The sequence below is a fragment of the Dreissena polymorpha genome, unplaced genomic scaffold (assembly GCF_020536995.1).
Source record: "Dreissena polymorpha isolate Duluth1 unplaced genomic scaffold, UMN_Dpol_1.0 chrUn006, whole genome shotgun sequence".
NCBI lineage: Eukaryota > Metazoa > Mollusca > Bivalvia > Myida > Dreissenidae > Dreissena > Dreissena polymorpha.
Window position 1 is genome coordinate 376,525 of NW_026273320.1, and position 23,876 is coordinate 400,400.

The window sequence follows — 23,876 nt, forward strand, 5'->3', positions numbered from 1 at the left end:
GTATTTGGCTTGGCATGTAGATACTCTAAGCATACTGTCAACCAGGTCTTTGGCTCGGTATACAGATACTCTAAGCATACTGTCAACCAGGTCTTTGGCTCGGTATACAGATACTCTAAGCATAATGTCACATAGGTCTTTGGCTTGGCATGTAGATACTCTAAGCATTATGTCAACAAGTTATTCGGCTTGACATGTAGATACTCTAAGCATACTATCAACCAGATCTTTGGCTCGGTATGCAGATACTCTAAGCATACTGTCACCCAGGTCTTTGGCTCGGTATGTACGGTAGATACACAAAGCATACTGTCACCCAGGTCTTTGGCCCGGTATTTTCGGTAGATACACAAAGCATACTGTCACCCAGATCTTTGGCTCGGTATGTAGATACTCTTAGCATACTGTCACCCAGGTCTTTTGCTTAGTATGTAGATACTCTAAGCAAGCTATCAACGTTATTTGTGATTTTCTCTTCGTGTAATTTCGGGCATTCACATCAAAACGTGAACAGTATTTTTTGGAGACCTTATAGATGTCGAGATGAAATAACAGTTTGACTTTTATATCATTTATTGTGCATGACGCCACCTCTTGTTTTCAGCGCCACCATATTGGCAATGAGTACATCAACTTTTGGGAAAAATGCAAAAACATCTTCTAGATCGACCAGAAGCAGTAATGCAGGAAATTGAATATTTTGGAAGCACACAATTGGTGTTTATAGCGATTTTTTTTAAATGTACTCGCGATACCAAAAAAAAAATCGAATGCAGTTAAATGCACCATCATTTCACAATTACAAAGGTCCTCAAAGGGTTAGGATTGTATGTGTCTGTACAATTTTTTAATAATTCTTCGTTGAATCGCACTTAATTACGCTCGATTGGTCATTGGCTTAAATGTACCCCGGGTACTGGAAAATATATTTAAACGTACCCGGCAAAAGTAGACTGTACCCGAGTTTTATTCCTGCCGAAAATCCGATGTCGTAAATCGCGCTAGGGCATATAAAACTAAATTCTTTTTGATTTTTACCTGCCTCAATTTTCATTTTGAGTATGAATTTCGATAATATAGAGACCATTTTACGAAATATTGACATAACTATGAAAATAATTAATTTTGAAAAAAAAGCCTACAACGACGTATTTAGAGTTAGAATTCCCGGGTTCGTTTATGTAGGTTTTCCCAATATTTTAAATAAGGCGAAATGATTAAAAAAAAATAATGTAAAACATTATTGCCTTCTTGATTTATTCACCGTTGAAAAAAACTTCCGGTCCTTTCATTCCATTAAATCTATGCAACTCCAAAACGATGTGGCACCGGTGATTAATGGCCGTGTACAAAGCAACGCATGGGTGGACAAACATCCTTTCAATATTATTAAGAGCTTTATCGATATCCGAGGATTAAAACTATATTGCAGTGTACGGGTCATGTTTGATCGTGTATGTGTGTTTAACTTGTGTTGTGCTTAAATATACCAGCTATTGAAGTGTGTCTGTGTTTACCCTTTTCAAGGGTAAATTTGTACGTTCGCCTACTTCAACGATATAAAGTGATACACATGAATAGGAAAATAAACTAGGACACATTGCAGTGAAAATCGAAATTATTGGATACTGGTGAGGTTGACTCACTCTGGATCAGCAGACGATTTATTTCATAAATCAATCTCTGGGTTAATGGTCGCCATCTTTCGAACTACTTTAAAAAGTACAACAACAACAATAACAGTAGAAGACAAGTTTAATTGCGAAAAGTTGAAAAATTGAGTACATGTGTCACGGTTGTCAGGCCCGTACCCAGGCACTGGGCCCAGGGGCCCGGGCCCCCCCAGCTGGCTGTCGAGTTATGATTTTTTAATAATGGGCCTACTGCAAATGTTCTCACATGAGAGGGCCCACAGAACACTTCCCTGCAATACAAATGTGCAGATTTGTTTTATTGCCACTAATACACAAGGGGATTAGCGCTAATTTACTCGCCAGTGGAGATAATTAGCCCCTAGACATTGTTTTCTTATCACCTTGTACACACATCCCCGATCTGTCCCCATTGTGCTCAAGGCTTCATCATTTGATGGTGGGTGTAACACGTCTTTTGATTGGACAAGGAAAGAGAAACAGCGAATGGATGGAACTGATACAGAAGGTCGTAGGTCTGAACGATAATAGTGTTTTCTCTTTTGAATTCAAACCTCCTCTAGAGTCATAGCTTATTAAACATTTCTGTGAAAACTGTCGTGTAGATGATAAACATTTGATAATGAATTTACTTTGAAATTTTATATAGAGGAGGTTTGATTTCAAAGAGAAAATACTAGTAGGTTATATGTCAGTTACTGACATATAACCATAGTAGTATTTTCTCTTTGAAATAAAACCTCCTCTACAGTCATACTTTATGTTACATTTCATAATAAAGGTTTTTTAGTTTCGAAGTTTGCTTTTACTTCTATATAAAGTGTAATACATTTCTGAAATCTAAAGCTTTAAACATGTGTGTGAATTTCACACCAAGGGGAGTTTGCTTTTACTTCTTTATAAAGTGTAATACATTTCTGAAATCTAAAGCTTTAAACATGTGTGTGAATTTCACACCAAGGGGTCGTTGATAAAGCATGTCACGCTTTTTTTTTACCATTTTTACCCCGGCATGTCACAAACTGTTACAATATCTTGGACCCCCTTCCCTAAAGTACGTCACAAACTCACACTTTCTAACATTTTTAAAAAATTAATACTTAATTTAAATTTAATCTTAAACTCAATTCACTATAAAACCGTATTAAAATTAAACTTACCGGTAAAAGAACTTTCACATTACAGGCTTTTATAACTGTAGGGTTGTTACGATGAGCAGTATGAATATTTATCCACGTGTTAACCTCTAATAATAACGAAATTATAATTTAGATTTTCTTTCAACCCTAACTAAAATGGAACAGTCCAATTATTTCGTCAATAAAATCTGTGGGGAGGTTGTGCCTATTGAATAAGCCGGCCCAGCCAAGTTGCCTATTAAACATTAGGACAACAGAATCAGGAGATGCGCAATTCGTCTTATTTTGACATAAAACTAATTAAAATGTTTCACACGTTTTTGAAAATTATTTTTCAATTCTACTAAAGAAATAATAAATAAAATATACATTTTTTTTAAATAAATGTGTGACATCACACATGGCCTGACTCCCCTCCCCCATGTCACAAACTGTCACTTTCTTACTCCCCCTCCCCCCACCTGGAGCGTGACATACTTTATGGACGGCCCGTAATGGTTAAAGCTTAAGACTTCAGAAAGGTGCTGATTTACTTGTTATATATCCATAAATTTATAACACAACATATGTTTCTATATGCATTAAAATTCACCTTGCACAGTGCCTAATAAAAAAAATCTATTCGGGAGGGGCAACCCCTCCCGCACCCTCCCCGTTTGGGCCCCCCCAGTCAACATTTCCTGGGTACGGCCCTGGTTGTTGAGTGAAATAGTGTTATTTTCAACTGTGTATGAAGCATGTGAACTGGTAGTGGAATAACCGAATTGTTGGTGGAAATGGAATTTAGAAATATATCTAATAATTCATCATCGTGTAGAATTATCATCAGCATCATTTCTGTGGAACATTGCACTATTCAAAATACAAGTGTTTCATAGATATGGTGCTTTTGACATAGTTCACTAACCATCAAGACTGAAATGATTCATGCACACAGGTAAAGTAAATAATTGAATTTGTGCAGAATGTTTATTTTTTACAAATTATTAGATCTATGTAATTTGACCAATTTATTTTTAGATTGATTGCACTGAAACTCAAAGTCTAAAGCTTAGTAAGACACTTAAGCCAGTTTTCTGAGAAGAAACAATACTTGTTCAGAGTATAGCAGGCTCATGCGGCCTCTGGTTTATTTATTTGGCCTCGGCCTTTAACCTGGGTCGCTTTGATTTCAGGTGTTTAGCCCCCATATCAACAAGGCTCTCGACCCTATATGTAGTTATTCATATTTTTTAAAGATTTTGAGAACCCTCACTCGTGCCAGTGGGGATAAAACAGGGACCTTCTTATAGCTAGATGAATGCATCAAATATGCCAGCAACACTTTATAATCAATAACTTTATAATTGATGATTATGTTCTTTTAACTACATTACTAATTTACCAAAACAATGTGAAACACATTTTTATGCCCCCAAAGGAGGGCATATAGTGATCGCACTGTCCGTCTGTCTATCCGTCACACTTTGCATTTAGGTTTCGAAAAAATGCTCATAACTTCTATGTCGCTTCAGATGTAACATTCATATTTGGAATGCATGTGTATATGGACAAGGCCTTCCCATACACACACAAATTTTGACCCCTTTGACCTTGAACTTAGGAACGGCTTTTAGGTTTTGAAAAATGCTCATAACTTCTATTAAAGCGTTTATCGGGGGCGTATGTCATCCTACGGAGACAGCTCTTGTTTTTGCTACTGTCCTCTGCACAAACCATGATATATCTGCATATATGCATCCAACCAAATCAGTAAAACTATTTGTCACTTAATTACAGTAAACTTATTGCATGTTAACTTTTCAACAATATATATATATATACATGTATAATTATATATAACAGATCTTGAAAAAAACTCACATCAAACTTCAAATTGTTTTAGTAAATTATAGGCTTTAATTGGTATTGTGACATTGACACCACTCATGCATACGACTATACAATTATACAACTATGGAGCACATTATTTATGAGAAATTCCAATACATCAACATATGGTCTCAGATTTAAGGCAGTTAATCTAGTGCTTTTTTGCTGTCATTTTTACTATTACACATTTTTTCATTTTATGTTATGATGCATTGATCTTGTTTCTAAATTAACCAAGCAATCATGTTTAACTTTTGAAGAAAGATGTTGTCTGATAAATATAGAAAATATAATAACTACAAAGTGAACAAAATTCAGTTGAAGACTGTGACCAACAAAGATTTGCCAAAGAGCAATTCAGATCATGATTTAAATTAAATACAAGTAATATGAAAGTCTGCCTATTGGATCCCAGTTAAGACTTATTTGTCAAATCTGCACATTAATTTTCCCTTAGCCATGTAGAATTGGGGACTAAATACCATCAAGTCATGTAAAAAGGAGCAGGGTATAGCACGCTGCTATTGATCTCTTGAGCTTTCACATGAATTTTACGGGTAATTTTCATACAACAAATGATATTATGTAGTGTAATGATAAAGCATTATGAGCACAAATTATATCTCTTACTAGTGGTGCAAAAATCAATTAAGTGTCACATTTCAAAAGAAAATTTATATACAAAGGTATTATTAATTGTTAAAACGTTATAAAAGGTTATTTCAATTCACTAAAGCATTTAATTACAAGAACAAGTGCATTTTGTATAATACAACATACATTAATTAAAAAATATAGCTGCCCATACAGTTCAAAACAATGTTCAATTAACTACACTATGCAAAGTTGAAATATGACATCAAGCTTGGAATAATCTTTTCAATAATGAATAATATGCTGTTTTAATTTATAAGTGAAATAGACACTTGCATATAAAAACTGATTTTAAATCAAAACTAAATGTTTAATTTGATTTTTAGCTCCACTGCCCAAAGGTCCTGTGTTCATCGTGCATCCATGCATAAACTTTTCCTTTAAACATCTTCTCCTAAACTACTGGTCCTATTCTGATGAAATTTCTTAGGAATGTTCCTGGGGTGTACCTCTTTCAAATTTGTTCAAATTATGCCCCTGGGGTCAAATTTGACTCTGCCCTGGGGGTCACAAAATTGAAAATTTGCTTAAATAAGGCCTATTTTGTGAAAACTTTCAAAATCTCCCGTCCATAACCATTGGGCCTAGGGCTATCAAATTTGGTATGTAGAGACATCTAATAGTCCTCTACCAAATTTGTTCAAATTATACCCCTGGGGTCAAATTTGACCCTGCCCCGGGGGTCACAAAATTGAACATATGCTTATATAGGGTATATTTTGTGAAAACTTTACAAATCTTCTCGTCCATAACCATTGGGCCTAGGGCTACCAAATTTGGTATGTAGTGGCATCTTATAGTCCTCTACCAAGTTTATTCAAATTATGCCCCTGGGGTCAAGTTTGACCCTGCCCCGAGGGTCACAAAATTGAACATATGCTAATATAAGGCCTATTTTGAGAAAACTTCAAATAAATTTTTGTCAATAACACTCCGGCCTAGGGCTATCAAATTTGGTATATAGTGACATCTAATAGTCCTCTACCAAATTTGTTCAAATTTAATCCCTAGGGTCAAATTTGACCCTGCCCCGGGGGTCACAAAATTGAACATATGCTTATATAATGCCTATTTTGTGATAACTTAAAAAAAAATCTTATCCATAACTATTAGGCCTAGGGCTACACAATTTGGTATGTAGTGACATTGTATAGTCCTCTACTTAGTTTGTTCAAATTATGCCCCAGGGGTCAAATTTGACCCTGCCCCGGGGGCCACAAAATCAATTATATGCTTATATAATGCCTATTTTGTGAAAATTTTAAAACTCTTCTTGTCCTTAACCATAAGGCATAGGGCTACCAAATTTGGTATGTAGTGACATGTTATAGTTCTCTACCAAGTTTGTTCAAATTATGCCCCTTGGGTCAAATTTGACCCTGCCCGGGGTCACAAAACTGAACATACGCTTATATGGGGCCTATTTTGTGAAAACTTTAAAAATCTTGTTGTCCATAACCATTGGGCCTAGGGCTACCAAATTTGGTATGTAGTGACATCTAATAAACCTCTACCAAATTTGTTCAAATAATGCCTCTGGGGTCAACTTTGACCCTGCCCCGGGGGGTCACAAAATTGAATAAACGCTTTTAAAGTGCCTATTTTGTGAAATCTTTAAAAATCTTCTTGTCAAAAACCATTTGGACTATGGCTACCAAATTTGGTATACAGTAACATCTTATAGTCCTCTACCAAGTTTGTTCAAATTATGCCCTTTGGGTCAAATTTGATCCTGACCCGCATGTCACAAAATTGAACATTATATACGCTTATATCTTGCTTATTTTGTGAAAACTTTAAAAATATTCTTGTCTTTTACTCTAGGACCTAGGGCTACCACATTTTGTATGTAGTGAGATATAGTAGTCCTCTACAAAGTTTTCTCAAATTATGCCCCTGGGGTTAAATTTGACCCAGCCCAGAAGGTCACAAAAGTGTACATGTGCTTAAATAGGGCCTATATTTAAGTATTTGCACATGCAGAGAAATTTGTTTCAGCCTTTTTTCAGCAGTGGAGTGATACAGGGCCATCATGGCCCTCTTGTTTAAATACTCAAAAAATGAAACCGTGTTCATGCTTGCATGAACACAGTTTATAAATGCTGTCAGAATTATAAAATATGCAATTACTATAAATACAAATGCCAGGGAAAAGTGCTTTTTGTACTAAAAAATTCGAATGAATATTACAATAATACATTCTGAATACTTTAGTATGTAATTAAAAGTTTTTGTCTGAGAAAATCACTAAATTTTATATATTTATTCAAATTCACATAAATCATATTTCAAAAACACATCATTACTTCAAATCCTTTCACACAATACTGAAAAAAATGCACAGTTTCTGATTGTTATTGATTCTTTATTAATTTATACATGTACCATTTTTTAATCTTGATGCATCCTCAATTGTATAATGCACATCTTAATCTGTTTTAACAATTATAATATAAAGATTAAGGCTGACTCGGTAAATAATAATCCATGATTTCTGCAGTACTTGCAGACAAAATAGGAATACTGCTGTGATATTATTTTATCTATCTAATGGGATATTAATTTGGCTTCAATAGAAAAAAATCAAAGCATACACATGTATAAAATGTGTATGTATATATTAGTTAAACTTAAATTGATTGACCATCGATAAAAAGATATTATAATATATGTATGTATATATATATCCTTGTAAAACTAAAAATTAAATATGTATGTTTCTATTACATCATTTAGGACTTTTATTTTCAGACAAAGTAGAGTGAAGCTTAAAACAGTATCCAATTGTAACAGTCAATTTTGGGAAAATCAACCTTATAATTATTTTCTGTGTTGGCCAATGTCATAATTGGTATAAAATGTATATTGAACTGGAAGTTTTCTTTATTTTAAATGATAACATTTGCTTGGTCAGCCATAATTGTCACAATCAAGTGGTCTTTTTACACTGTAGTTTTCTCACTGACTATGGGTTTGTTCTGAGAATGAGCCACACAAAGTATCGTTGGGGAGATGAGTTGTCAATTTTATGTTTGTCAGTCTTTCATAAACCAGTATACCTGTAAAAAGGGAATTTGTAACTAATAATCACACAATATACACAATTAAAATTGTATGCATTTAGATTTATTTAGTACTGCACATTAATCATTTTCCAAAAATATGTAGCAACATTACATTATATAATGCTGCAATACTAAAGTAATTTACTAATTAAAGGTCGCTGATGTGTAATGGATGTGGTGTCCACCTAATGATTTGGAGGTCACTGGTTTGATCCCCAGTGTGGGAGCATTCTTAAGAAATCTCCAAGAGACACCCAAGTACTGGTTCTAGGCACAGGAAACGAACTCAAGAGCATTTCACATACATGTACGTAGTTAGTACTTTAAATTTAATCGAACTAAAAATGGGTTAAAACTAACAACTGAAACCCTTATTAATACATTTTATTTTGAATCAAGCAAATGTGCAAATTCATTAAAAATAATGAGTAAAATTTAAAAATTCTACTTTAAAGTAATCATGATAATTTAGATCATTTTCAGAATATTTAATGATGTTAATGATACAATTATATATTCCCTAAATGATAAAAATAAAACATGTAATGTTAATTTATGCAAAAAACGTTTTAATTTTATCAATATCATGGTAATTACAACTAGATACAGGCAATTAGATCAGAAACGTTCATTAATTATATTAACCCATTCATGCCTAGCGACCAGAAAAAAAGGACATTGCAAACAGCGTAGACCCAGATGAGACGCCGCATCATGCGGCGTCTCATCTGGGTCTGCGCTGGTTGCTTAAAGAAATTTCTGTAAGAAATATTCTAAATATAGAAATAAATATACCAGACACCCCTACTTTTGGAAATAAATTGATCCAATTTAGAAGGATGGGAGAGTCCACTGGGCATAAATGGGTTAATGAACAACCCAGACCTTTGTAGTGATTTATGGTCACTATTTGATTAACGTTCTATACATGACCTGTCATAAAAGGTATTTTTTAGCCAGTACTACAATCGGCAATGATAGTCTGTATTGCATACATATTCCAACGTCTATTATCGATTCGCTTCCTCAAACTGAACAAATATTTAATGTTTACATCGCGAAACGTAATGCATCCAGTTTCACTTTCGGTTTGGTTGGTTTTGTAAACACCGTAATTTCATCTAAAAAATTGGATGATAGGGTGATTAAATAATAATGGAAAAGTAAATCACTTGGATAATAGGTCAAAATGCAACACAAATGAACGTTAATAGTGCTCTTAATATCAAAGTTTCGGTAAAAAGTTTGGCGCTAGTTCAACGCGCATGTATGCAGCCTCATAACAATAGACTGACAACCTTTTGGGTAGTAAAGTAGTAATACAAGGCAATATGGCGACCGTTAGCAATCGTGATACATCGGCTATCTCGGATTCCTCCGTAAGATAGGCCTCGTGGCTAACGGTCGCCATATTGCCTTGTATTACTACTTTACTACCCAAAAGGTTGTCAGTCTATTGTTATGAGGCTGTATACGATGCGCGTTGAACTAGCGCCAAACTTTTTACCGAAACTTTGATATTAAGAGCACTATTAACGTTCATTTGTGTTGCATTTTGACCTATTATCCAAGTGATTTACTTTTCCATTATTATTTAATCACCCTATCATCCAATTTTTAAGATGAAATTACGGTGTTTACAAAACCAACCAAACCGAAAGTGAAACTGGATGCATTACGTTTCGCGATGTAAACATTAAATATTTGTTCAGTTTGAGGAAGCGAATCGATAATAGACGTTGGAATATGTATGCAATACAGACCATCATTGCCGATTGTAGTACTGGCTAAAAAATACCTTTTATGACAGGTCATGTATAGAACGTTAATCAAATGAAATAGTGACCATAAATCACTACAAATGTCTGGGTTGTTCATTAACCCATTTATGCCCAGTGGACTCACCCATCCTTCTAAATTGGATCAATTTATTTCCAAAAGTAGGGGTGTCTGGTATATTTATTTCTATATTTAGAATATTTCTTACAGAAATTTCTTTAAGCAAACAGCGCAGACCATGATGAGACGCCGCATTATGCGGCGTCTCATCTGGGTCTACGCTGTTTGCAATGTCCTTTTTTTCAGGACGCTAGGCATGAATGGGTTAATATAATTAATGCACGTTTCTGATCTAATTGCCTGTATCTAGTTGTAATTACCATGATATTGATAAAATTAAAACGTTTTTTTTTTATAAATTAACATTACATGTTTTATTTTTATCATTTAGGGAATATATAATTGTATCATTATCATCATTAAATATTCTGAAAATGATCTAAATTATCATGATTACTTTAAAGTAGAATTTTTAAATTTTACTCATTATTTTTAATGAATTTCCACATTTGCTTGATTCAAAATAAAATGAATTAATAAGGGTTTCAGTTGTTAGTTTTAACCCTTTTTTAGTTCGATTAAATTTAAAGTACTAACTACGTACATGTATGTGAAATGCTCTTGAGTTCGTTTCCTGGGCCTAGAACCAGTACTTGGGTGTCTCTTGGAGATTTCTTAAGAATGCTCCCACACTGGGGATCAAACCAGTGACCTCCAGATCATTAGGTGGACACCACATCCATTACACATCAGCGACCTTTAATTAGTAAATTACTTTAGTATTGCAGCATTATATAATGTAATGTTGCTACATATTTTTGGAAAATGATTAATGTGCAGTACTAAATAAATCTAAATGCATACAATTTTAATTGTGTATATTGTGTGATTATTAGTTACAAATTCCCTTTTTACAGGTATACTGGATGATGAAAGACTGATAAACATTGACAACTCATCTCCCCAACGATACTTTGTGTGGCTCATTCTCAGAACAAACCCATAGTCAGTGAGAAAACTACAGTGTAAAAAGACCACTTGATTGTGACAATTATGGCTGACCAAGCAAATGTTATCATTTAAAATAAAGAGAACTTCCAGTTCAATATACATTTTATACCAATTATGACATTGGCCAACACAGAAAATAATTATAAGGTTGATTTTCCCAAAATTGACTGTTACAATTGGATTTGTTTTAAGCTTCACTGTACTTTGTCTGAAAATAAAAGTCCTTTATGATGTAATAGAAACATACATATTTAATTTTTAGTTTCACAAGGATATATATATACATACATATATTATAATATCTTTTATCGATGGTCAATCAATTTAAGTTTAACTAATATATACATACACATTTTATACATGTGTATGCTTTGATTTTTTTCTATTGAAGCCAAATTAATATCCCATTAGATAGATAGATAATATCACAGCAGTATTTCTATTTTGTCTGCAAGTACTGCAGAAATCATGGATTATTATTTTACTGAGTCAGCCTTAATCTTTATATTATAATTGTTAAAACAGATTAAGATGTGCATTATACAATTGAGGATGCATCAAGATTAAACAAGAGCACCAACTTGCGGGTGCAGACCGCTCATCTATTTTCTTTTCAAAGGTGAAGGGACTCTCATTTTCAATCACAAAGAAGGGAGGGGTGGAGTGATGAGGGGTTTATAGTGTGGGGTTGTGGACATTTATTACATTATCTTCCAAAAAAGCGAAAAAAAAAAAAAAAAAATAGGGGGCGGGGGAGGGGGGGGGGGGGCGGCGATGGGGGGGGGGGTATTTTTTGGGTGCGATGGTTGGACGGTATTTCAAACATAACCGTTTTAACAAAAAAATGGGTGGGGGGGTTATTTTGTGATGGGGGGTGGTGGTAATTTGTGAGATGAGATTAAAAAAAAAAAAATAAAAAAAAATATAAAAAAAAATTGGGGGGGGTGGGGTGGGGTGGGGGGGTGGTGTGGGGGTAAAGTGTGAGGGTGTGGTGGTCATTTGTGAGATGATCTTAAAAAAAAAAAAAAAAAAAATTAGGGGGGGGGAGGGCGGAGGGGGGGAGGGCACGGGGGATGGTTTGGGTGGAGTCTATTGTGGTTTGTCAGGTAAGAGTAGTTTCGTCAAAGTATCAATCAAATCTAATCATAAATAAAGAAGTTATGGCAATTTTAGCAAAATTTAATAATTTGACCTTGAGAGTCAAGGTCATTCAAAGGTCAAGGTAAAATTCAACTTGCCAGGTACACTAACCTCATGATAGCATGAAAGTATTTGAAGTTTGAAAGCAATAGCCTTGATACTTAAGAAGTAAAGTGGATCGAAACACAAAATTTAACCATATATTAAAAGTTACTAAGTCAAAAAAGGGCCATAATTCCGTAACAATAACAACCAGAGTTATGCAACTTGTCCTTTTACTGTACCCTTAGTTTGTGAGTGTTCCAAGTATGAAAGCAATATCTATGATACTTTAGGGGTAGAGTGGACCAAAACATAAATCTTAACCAAATTTTCAATTTTTTAAGTATAAAGGGCCCATAATTCTGTCCAAATGCCAGTCAGAATTACATAACTTTGCCTGCACGGTCCCCTTATGATAGTTCATAAGTGTTGCAAGTATGAAAGCAATAGCTTTGATACTGTAGGAATAAAGTGGACCTAAACACAAAACTTAATCAAATTTTCAATTTTATAAGTATAAAAAGGGCACATAATTCTGTCAAAATGCCAGTCAGAGTTACATTACTTTGCCTGCACAGTCCCCTTATGGTAGTTAGTAAGTGTTGCAAGTATGAAAGCAATAGCTTTGATGCTTAAGGAATAAAATGGACCTAAACACAAAACTTAACCAAAATTTTCAATTTTCTAAGTATAAAAAGGGCACATAATTCTGTCAAAATGCACGCCAGAGTTATCTAACTTTGCCTGCCCAGTCCCCTCATGATAGTAAGTAAGTGTACCAAGTTTGAATGCAATAGCATTGATACTTACTGAGAAAAGTGGACCTAAACGTAAAACTTAACCAAAATTTTCAATTTTCTAAGTATAAAAAGGGCACATAATTCTGTCAAAATGCACGCCAGAGTTATCTAACTTTGCCTGCCCAGTCCCCTCATGATAGTAAGTAAGTGTACCAAGTTTGAATGCAATAGCATTGATACTTTCTGAGAAAAGTGGACCTAAACGCAAAACTTAACCGGACGCCAACGCCAACGCCGACGCCAAGGTGATGACAATAGCTCATAATTTTTTTTCAAAAAATAGATGAGCTAAAAATGGTACATGTATTAATTAATAAAGAATCAATAACAATCAGAAACTGTGTTTTTTTTTCATTATTGTGTGAAAGGATTTGAAGTAATGATGTGTTTTTGAAATATGATTTATGTGAATTTGAATAAATATATAAAATTTAGTGATTTTCTCAGACAAAAACTGTTAATTACATACTAAAGTATTCAAAATGTATTATTGTAATATTTATTCGAATTTTTTAGTACAAAAAGCACTTTTCCTTGGCATTTGTATTTATAGTAATTGCATATTTTATAATTCTGACAGCATTTATAAACTGTGTTCATGCAAGCATGAACACGGTTTCATTTTTTGAGTATTTAAACAAGAGGGCCATGATGGCCCTGTATCACTCCACTGCTGAAAAAAAGGCTGAAACAAATTTCTCTGCATGTGCAAATACTTAAATATAGGCCCTATTTAAGCACATGTACACTTTTGTGACCTTCTGGGCTGGGTCAAATTTAACCCCAGGGGCATAATTTGAGAAAACTTTGTAGAGGACTACTATATCTCACTACATACAAAATGTGGTAGCCCTAGGTCCTAGAGTTAAGGACAAGAATATTTTTAAAGTTTTCACAAAATAAGAAAGATATAAGCGTATATAATGTTCAATTTTGTGACATGCGGGTCAGGATCAAATTTGACCCAAAGGGCATAATTTGAACAAACTTGGTAGAGGACTATAAGATGTTGTCCCGTAATCGTTCATAGTTCATAGATGACACGTAGTTACTAACAATGTTCATTACTCTTAAATTACCGGTACGTAGCCTATCATTCGATATCTCGTCATGCGCGAATTGCCAAGATGACGAGTTTTGCCTTAACTCCCATTTTCTCGTGCCGCTCTATTTATGTTAATTTCTCTGCATAATACAGGGTAAAATATTCAACAACACCATGTATCAGTTTCTAGTCCAATTTAATGTCTAACATACTTAATATTTTCGGTTATACAAATACAGTCTGATAGCTACATGATCGTATCTTTCTCGATCCGTACGTCTCCAAGTCTAAACGCTAACTGTCTTGTTTCCCTCTAACATCTGGCCCGTGAAACTCAGTTATGAATCCCATTGGTCAGTGTTCTATATGTCTTTATTTCTAATTGGCTGAATTACAATCTGGAGAAGTCACTATTCAAGTATGCACACGTTAATGAGCGTTGTGGTACAAATAATAAATAATGCAAATACAGCCTAAGGCATGTGTCAACAGTATTGTAACCCCTTTGTTGTTAGACACGCACCAGATCCAAATATTTAATCTTTTGACCGTGATATACTTGTCAATATTTCGTACATAAAGAAAACCCAAATATTTCACCCAATTTCTCATCATTATTTGACAATGTTACTGCATACCAAATTTGGTAGCCATAGTCCAAATGGTTTTCGACAAGAAGATTTTTAAAGATTTCACAAAATAGGCGCTTTAAAAGCGTTTATTCAATTTTGTGACCCCCCGGGGCAGGGTCAAAGTTGACCCCAGAGGCATTATTTGAACAAATTTGGTAGAGGTTTATTAGATGTCACTACATACCAAATTTGGTAGCCCTAGGCCCAATGGTTATGGACAACAAGATTTTTAAAGTTTTCACAAAATAGGCCCCATATAAGCGTATGTTCAGTTTTGTGACCCCGGGCAGGGTCAAATTTGACCCAAGGGGCATAATTTGAACAAACTTGGTAGAGAACTATAACATGTCACTACATACCAAATTTGGTAGCCCTGTGCCTTATGGTTAAGGACAAGAAGAGTTTTAAAATTTTCACAAAATAGGCACTATATAAGCATATAATTGATTTTGTGGCCCCCAGGGCAGGGTCAAATTTGACCCCTGGGGCATAATTTGAACAAACTAAGTAGAGGACTATACAATGTCACTACATACCAAATTGTGTAGCCCTAGGCCTAATTGTTATGGACAAGATTTTTTTTTAAGTTATCACAAAATAGGCATTATATAAGCATATGTTCCATTTTGTGACCCCCGGGGCAGGGTCAAATTTGACCCTAGGGATTAAATTTGAACAAATTTGGTAGAGGACTATTAGATGTCACTATATACCAAATTTGATAGCCCTAGGCCGGATTGTTATTGACAAGAATTTTTTTGAAGTTTTCACAAAATAGGCCTTATATAAGCATATGTTCAATTTTGTGACCCTCGGGGCAGGGTCAAACTTGACCCCAGGGGCATAATTTGAACAAATTTGGTAGAGGACTATAAGATGCCACTACATACCAAATTTGGTAGCCCTAGGCCCAATGGTTATGGACGAGAAGATTTGTAAAGTTTTCACAAAATATACTCTATATAAGCATATGTTCAATTTTGTGACCCCCGGGGCAGGGTCAAATTTGACCCCAGTGGTATAATTTGAACAAATTTGGTAGAGGACTATTAGATGTCTCTACATACCAAATTTGATAGCCCTAGGCCCAATGGTTATGGACGGGAGATTTTGAAAGTTTTCACAAAATAGGCCTTATTTAAGCAAATTTTCAATTTTGTGACCCCCAAGGCAGAGTCAAATTTGACCCCAGGGGCATAATTTGAACAAATTTGAAAGAGGTACACCCCAGGAACATTCCTAAGAAATTTCATCAGAATTGGACCAGTAGTTTAGGAGAAGATGTTTAAAGGAAAAGTTTATGCATGGATGCACGATGGACACAGGACCTTTGGCCAGTGGAGCTAAAAATCAAATTAAACATTTAGTTTTGATTTAAAATCAGTTTTTATATGCAAGTGTCTATTTCACTTATAAATTAAAACAGCATATTATTCATTATTGAAAAGATTATTCCAAGCTTGATGTCATATTTCAACTTTGCATAGTGTAGTTAATTGAACATTGTATTGAACTGTATGGGCAGCTATATTTTTTAATTTATGTATGTTGTATTATACAAAATGCATTATTTCTACCACAAGTAGACCATATAAGGCCTACTGCTACTAAATAGGCACTGGTATGAATTTGACACTGTTTTTGATGCTCATACAAAACTTTAATTATTACTACACTTTAGTATATTAAATATTTTCAAGTTTTTGTTCAACATTTTTTGCAAAAGAAAAGAGTGTCTTAATGCATTTGAAAATATACTTAAAACAAACTAAAAATGCATTTTAACATACCTTTTTCCTGGTAAAGTGTATTTGGGATGATAAAAAATACACTTGAAGAGTATTAATGCTGGAAAAATGCAGAAAAAAATACATTTGTTTCTGTTAGAAGTGTGTCTTGTCTGCATTTTTAAGTGTATTAAATGCACATCAAATGCAGATAAATACAATGCCAATACTGTTACATGTATTGTAATGGACATAAAATGCACTTGTTCTTGTAATTAAATCCTTTAGTGTATTGAAATAACCTTTTATAACGTTTAAACAATTAATAATACCTTTTTATATAAATTTTCTTTTGAAATGTGACACTTAAATGATTTTTGCACCACTAGTAAGAGATATAATTTGTGCTCATAATGCTTTATCATTACACTACATAATATCATTTGTTGTATGAAAATTACCCGTAAAATTCATGTGAAAGCTCAAGAAATCAATAGCAGCGTGCTATACCCTGCTCCTTTTTACATGACTTGATGGTATTTAATCCCCAATTCTACATGGCTAAGGCAAAATTAATGTGCAGAATTGACAAATAAGTCTTAACTGGGATCCAATAGGCAGACTTTCATATTACTTGTATTTAATTTAAATCATGATCTGAATTGCTCTTTGGCAAATCTTTGTTGGTCACAGTATTCAACTGAATTTTGTTCACTTTGTAGTGATAATATTTTCTATATTTATCAGACAACATCTTTCTTCAAAAGTTTAACATGATTGCTTGGTTAATTTAGAAACAAGATCAATGCATCATAACATAAAATGAAAAAATGTGTAATAGTAAAAATGGCAGCAAAAAAGCACTAGATTATCTGCCTTAAATCTGAGACGATATGTTGATGTATGGGAATTTCTCATAAATAATGTGCTCCATAGTTGTATAATTGTATAGTCGCATGCATGAGTGGTGTCAATGTCACAATACCAATTAAAGCCTATAATTTACTAAAACAATTTGAAGTTTGATGTGAGTTTTTTTCAAGATCTGTTATATATAATTATATATATATGTATATATATATTGATGAAAAGTTAACATGCAATAAGTTTACTGTAATTAAGTGACAAATAGTTTTACTGATTTGGTTGGATGCATATATGCAGATATATCATGGTTTGTGCAGAGGACAGTTAACAAGAGCTGTCTCCGTAGGATGACATACGCCCCCGATAAAGGCTTTAATAGAAGTTATGAGCATTTTTCAAAACCTAAAAGCCGACCCTAAGTTCAAGGTCAAAGGGGTAAAAATTTGTGTGTGTATGGGAAGGCCTTGTCCATATACACATGCATACCAAATATGAATGTTACATCTGAAGCGACATAGAAGTTATGAGCATTTTTTGAAACCTAAATGCAAAGTGTGACGGATAGACAGACGGACAGTGCGATCACTATATGCCCTCCTTTGGGGGCATAAAAATGTGTTTCACATTGTTTTGGTAAATTAGTAATGTAGTTAAAAGAACAGAATCATCAATTATAAAGTTATTGATTATAAAGTGTTGCTGGCATATTTGATGCATTCATGTAGCTATAAGAAGGTCCCTGTTTTATCCCCACTGGCACCGAGTGAGGGTTCTCAAAATCTTTAAACAATATGAATAACTACATATAGGGTCGAGAGCCTTGTTGATATGGGGGCTAAACACCTGAAATCAAAGCGACCCAGGTTAAAGGCCGAGGCCAAATTAATAAACCAGAGGCCGCATGAGCCTGCTATACTCTGAACAAGTATTGTTTCTTCTCAGAAAACTGGCTTAAGTGTCTTACTAAGCTTTAGACTTTGAGTTTCAGTGCAATCAATCTAAAATAAATTGGTCAAATTAAATAATAATTTGTAAAAAATAAACATTCTGCACAAATTCAATTATTTACTTTACCTGTGTGCATGAATCATTTCAGTCTTGATGGTTAGTGAACTATGTCAAAAGCACCATATCTATGAAACACTTGTTTTTTTAATATTGCAATGTTCCACAGAAATGCTGCTGATGATTATTCTACACGATGATGAATTATTAGATATATTTCTAAATTCCATTTCCACCAACAATTCGGTTATTCCACTACCAGTTCACATGTTTCATACACAGTTGAAAATAACACTATTTCACTCAACAACCGTGACACATGTACTCAATTTTTCAACTTTTCGCAATTAAAATTGTCTTCTACTGTTATTGTTGTTGTTGTACTTTTGAAAGTAGTTCGAAAGATGGCGACCATTAACCCAGAGATTGATTTATGAAATAAATCGTCTGCTGATCCAGAGTGGACCGTTAGCCACGAGGCCTATCTTACGGAGGAATCCGAGATAGCCGATGTATCACGATTGGAGGTTGACTGTGAAGGTAAATTGTTTTTGAAATGGAATGGGTTAAATGCCACATGTAATCAAAGATCTATAGGTCTTTGATGTAATTCAAAAGCAACAACCGCTGCTGCCCATATAATGTATTCCTAGAGGGCATCGGGCAGACAGTAATACATTAACAATTTGCTAAATAATTATGATACCCGAAAGGCTTGCACACAGTTTTGTTCAAAGCTAGTTCTGGCTACCGTAACTTTAAATATCGCTTTTTATGATTTTTGACTGGCGCGAATTTATGTCAATACTATATAAACTGTACGCTGAAGTTTCTTTAGCTAGTTCAAAGCACATATACTAAGTACCGGTATTTGCATACATTACCCCGGTATTTATGGTAGTACCCGGCATCAAAGTAGATGTCTGTCTATCCGAAATTTTTGTTAGATATGGTAATCTCCAACGAAAAATTATCACGAATAAACATTCGTATAGTGGTAACTACGGTTACATTTTTTGTTATTTGTTATTTCAGTAAAATATATATAGGATTTTAAGTGCAATGATTACAAAAATACACAACATTATACACTTTTCTTCTTCACAAAAGCATTTAAACATGTTAATAGTTTTGCAGGAAATACATACCATTGAATGCAAGTTATATCCATTTATCTAATAGCTACACGTTACACGTATTAGCAGAGAGACTATTTTTGTTAGCATTTTTAACTATATTGACTAACACTGAATTGTAACACGTCTGACGTACCGGTACATTATTTTACTTTATAACTCAGGATGGTGTTTGCATCTTGCGTTTAATTTGATCGGACTATATTAATGATAATAAGCTTACGTGTTTAAACTGAATCGAATCTAACCCTTTAAATTTACACTGAAAAACGCGAAAGATATTTTAAATTTTATTACAATAGTGTCACAAAAATCACAGGCAGCAGTATCATAAAAAGAATGCCCCCCCCCCCCTGACCATACCCCTCCCCCCAACTCCCCCCCCCCCCCGAGCTTACCCCAGGGGTTCCAGATTGTTAAATGTAAACCTATTGTGTATGGTTTAACTTGTTGCATTTTGTCGGCAACTGCATGGGAACATGTGTGTTTTCGGTGAAAAAGGTCACGTTCAGTGTTCCACAATCTTTCAGCAATAGACATATAGTACGTTTCATACCTTGTGTATATATAATACCTATAAGAGGGGCATTTTCCTAAACTGTTATTTTTTGTCAATATTCGTTGTTGGAAAGTTAAACCATACACAATAGGTGTACATTTTACAATCTGGAACCCATGGGGTAAGCTCGGGAGGGGGGGGGCAATTTTTTTTTTATGATACTGCTGCCTGTGACCAAAATATAAAAAAATTCATTCGATAAGCCGCTTATCTTTACAAGAAATTAATTAACGTTTTAATGATTCATTTAAATGAAGTATCGAGTGCCTAATTCCCTAACGATTCTTCCAATTTTAGCGTTTTGTTTATTTAAGCTCAGTGGAAAATTAAAAGATACCAGTCTAAAAACTACCTTTACACATTCCCGTATCTTTAAGCATTTTATTGGCCAAATGTGTGATAAAAAGTGTTATCAAAATAACCTGCGACTGAGATGTATTTTAAGAAGGTAGCTAGTTGATGTTGGTTTTTTATTGCATACAACAATCTCCTTAATCGGTGTGTGTTGTTCTATAGTTAACGAGAACGAGTATGTTTATAAGTTTTATAAGTTACAGCTTAAAAAACAAACCTTTAGTAAAAATTGAGCTACACATACTTTACTTTACATATAGTGTTGGGGCATCACTGGTTACCTAGCAACCAGCTCCATGAGCTCTCTCCATTCCTCTCGTCTATCCAAAGACTTATAGAATAGGTCTTTGGTCTATCGAATAGTCTCAAGGCAAGGCTAAGCCTCAACCCTGCCTATTCTGAGATGTTATCTTTCCAACGTTTCTTTTGTCTGCCTATCGTCCGTCCTCCCTGTCCTCTACCAAGCACAGGCTAATCTGGGATGACACTTTACGCACATGCATTATGCCCAGTTTTCTCAGAACACGACTCACATAATAATTGAATACAAAAGATCGGAGAGTTTGTTGATGGCGCTAATAGGGACACAGACAACACACGAATGTTTATCGGAGACACAGTGCACAAATTTTATCTTTGTTTGGGCGCAAATGGAATGTTTTCTTGAGGCATTTTGTATACGAGTGTGCAGAGAAAAGAACAACCCAATAATATTAACAAATTATAAAATAATGAACATAATCTATGTTCAGTTTAAAGACTGCTTACCGGTAATCAATATCCTGTATTCATATTAAGGTCAAATACCGGTCAAGTTGTTTTTTTCCCGGAAGAGTCTCATGGGGTAGGTATGTATGCAAAATATGCGTACTTCATTTATGATACATGCTTAAGTTACTTGTCCAGTATGATTTAATACAGCAAACATGATAGACATGTACGAGTTTTGCGTTGTAAGCCAAGCGTTAGCTTAGTATGTTGAACCATACGAAGTTTAGGCTCTGTGCGAACAAATGGGGTCGTTGGGTTAGTGATAACAAACCTTTATAAGATAATGTATATCTCAGATTAAGTGCTATGGGTGTTTGCAGTTCGTGAAAATATCCATTGACCTTGTATTTGTGGGTTTCAGGTATAAGCAGCCATGAAAAAATCATATCCCGCCCCGTCCAAGGCGCCTGGTTTTCAACAGGTTCAACGAATGTTTATTTTCAACCGCTTGCACAATTTCCGGAAGTGTATTATGTTGTGTGTAATACTGTTGATCGCCATGGTGATTTACACATTTCCTTATAAATCATTGATAAAGATCAGAGAGCCTGGACTTGCGATCCAGTACAGACCGTGTAAAATTCATGACCTTGACCCTTGGGACAAGGTCATGGCGTACTACTTAAAAGACCCACCGCCCGCGTATTGCGAAAAGGCTGGAAACTCCTTAATGTTTGTGGATGACAACGGAATGTTGAGGTATAATGATTCCGCCATCAAATTGTATTCACTGACGTCACTGACATGCGTGTACCACGTGATAACACGTAAGACTGACGATTTTAGCATTTCAGTAGGAGCTGCCGTTGAATTCATACCCCCAGTATTCATCGAAGCCCGTGTGTTCAAGGTTGTCTGTCATGATTCCAGTTCTGTTAAGGTTTATGACTTCGTTCACGCGAATGTTGTTTGGATAGAATCCGTGGAGCGACAGAAAGAAATAAAGCGCGAATCAGACAATGAGTACAGTATAATTTATTTTGGTCTGGATTCAGCTTCGCGATCACACGCCATCCGAAAATTACCTAAATCGATCAAATATTTGACGGAAACGCTAGGAGCGTACGATTTCAAAGGTTTCATGAAGGTTGCGCTCAATTCTTTTCCAAATATGATCCCATTGTTAACGGGGACCCAAGACAGTGGCTATCACAAAGAGAACATTCTTAAAATGCACCTTGATGGAATCCCGTTTATTTGGAAGGAGCCGGAAATGACGTCATACGCTTCACTGTACGCAGAAGACAGACCGGATATTTCTACTTTTAACTACCTCCACTCCGGTTTCAGAGACTCTCCCGTAGATTACTACTTTCGTGTTTTCGCACTTGGAATGCACACTATTGAACCGACAATAATGAAACCCCTGGGAAAATCCGACTGGTGGTGCTATGGCAACAAACATCACTATTTAGTGCAGATCGATTACTTGAAGCAGTTTTTAACCAAATACAGTGGCCGGAAGCGTTTTGCTTTCTTTTGGAACAATCAAATAGGCCATGAAACGTTTACGTCTCTTGGAAATGGAGACCAGCCTTTGTATGAGTTTTTGCAGTGGATGAAAAGTCAAGGTCATTTAAATAGGTCAATCGTGATTATCGGAAGTGACCATGGTTTCCGGCTCGGGGGAGCAAGTACCACATACACAGGTAGACTCGAAAACAATATGCCTATGATGATGGTGTATTTACCAGATTCTCTAAAAAAGAAGTTTCCGTGGATACCGGAAAATATGAAACAAAACACTGATAAACTAATATCACCTTTTGATATATACGCTACTATGCTTGATATTATTAAAGGTAATTATGAAGAAACTCTTTGCAAAGAAGTATCCCGGGAATTAACGCACCGAAGTTTATTCGGAAAAATTCCAAAGTCTCGGTCATGCGCTGATGCGGGTATTGGCGAACAGTACTGTTCTTGCTATGATGCGCAAACAGCCTCGGTTTCGAACCCACTGGTGCATAAAATAGGCGCAAAAATTGTGTCACATATCAATGCAATGTTAAGTAACCACAAATCAGTGTGCAGAACTTTAGAGTTAAAAAATATTACGGAGGTCAAGGTCATATATGCTGCTGAAGGTGACTGGGACAATGAACCTATTCACAGGAAACCTGGGTTTTTTAAACGGTTACTAGGCGACACAGAGACCGACGAATCGGGTCGCTACACATTAATGCTTTACACAAGCCCCAACGAGGGTCTTATAGAGGGAATGGTCGACTACGAAAAGAAGGCAACAACCGGTGAGAAGTATACAAAGACGATCGGTGAGAAGAATAAAATGACGGTGATAGGGAATCCAGTCCGCTCTAACAGATATGGGAACCAGTCTCATTGTATTGACGACCCCACGCTCCGACAATATTGCCTGTGCTTCGATATACCTTTGTAAATATTAAGTGTACCTATAGTGTGCTTCACCAATGGATCTATGTATAATTTTGTTGTTTATACTCTGCCTCACAATGAAGCTCTGTACATTTGCTATGAAATGTTTACTATTCATCACCAAAATTACTTTTTTACAAGCTTTATTAATACAGTAATATTATTCAGA

The 23,876-nt window shown here is 35.0% G+C and overlaps 1 protein-coding gene across 3 annotated transcripts; it reads left to right on the forward strand.

Annotated features, from left to right (window-relative positions):
* Positions 1-1,338: 1,338 nt before the first annotated feature.
* Positions 1,339-23,876, forward strand: LOC127863362 (uncharacterized). Of its 3 annotated transcripts, none has more exons than XM_052402841.1 (2): positions 1,339-1,631; positions 21,672-23,876. In XM_052402841.1, exon 2 carries the CDS (start codon positions 21,684-21,686, stop codon positions 23,709-23,711), a length of 2,028 nt encoding a protein of 675 aa, XP_052258801.1. In that variant the 5' UTR covers positions 1,339-1,631; positions 21,672-21,683; the 3' UTR covers positions 23,712-23,876. The 3 variants fall into 3 exon arrangements, with proteins under 3 accessions (XP_052258801.1, XP_052258804.1, XP_052258802.1); XM_052402844.1 differs by having other exon boundaries at positions 1,344-1,454; XM_052402842.1 differs by lacking the exon at positions 1,339-1,631 and adding an exon at positions 19,015-19,030.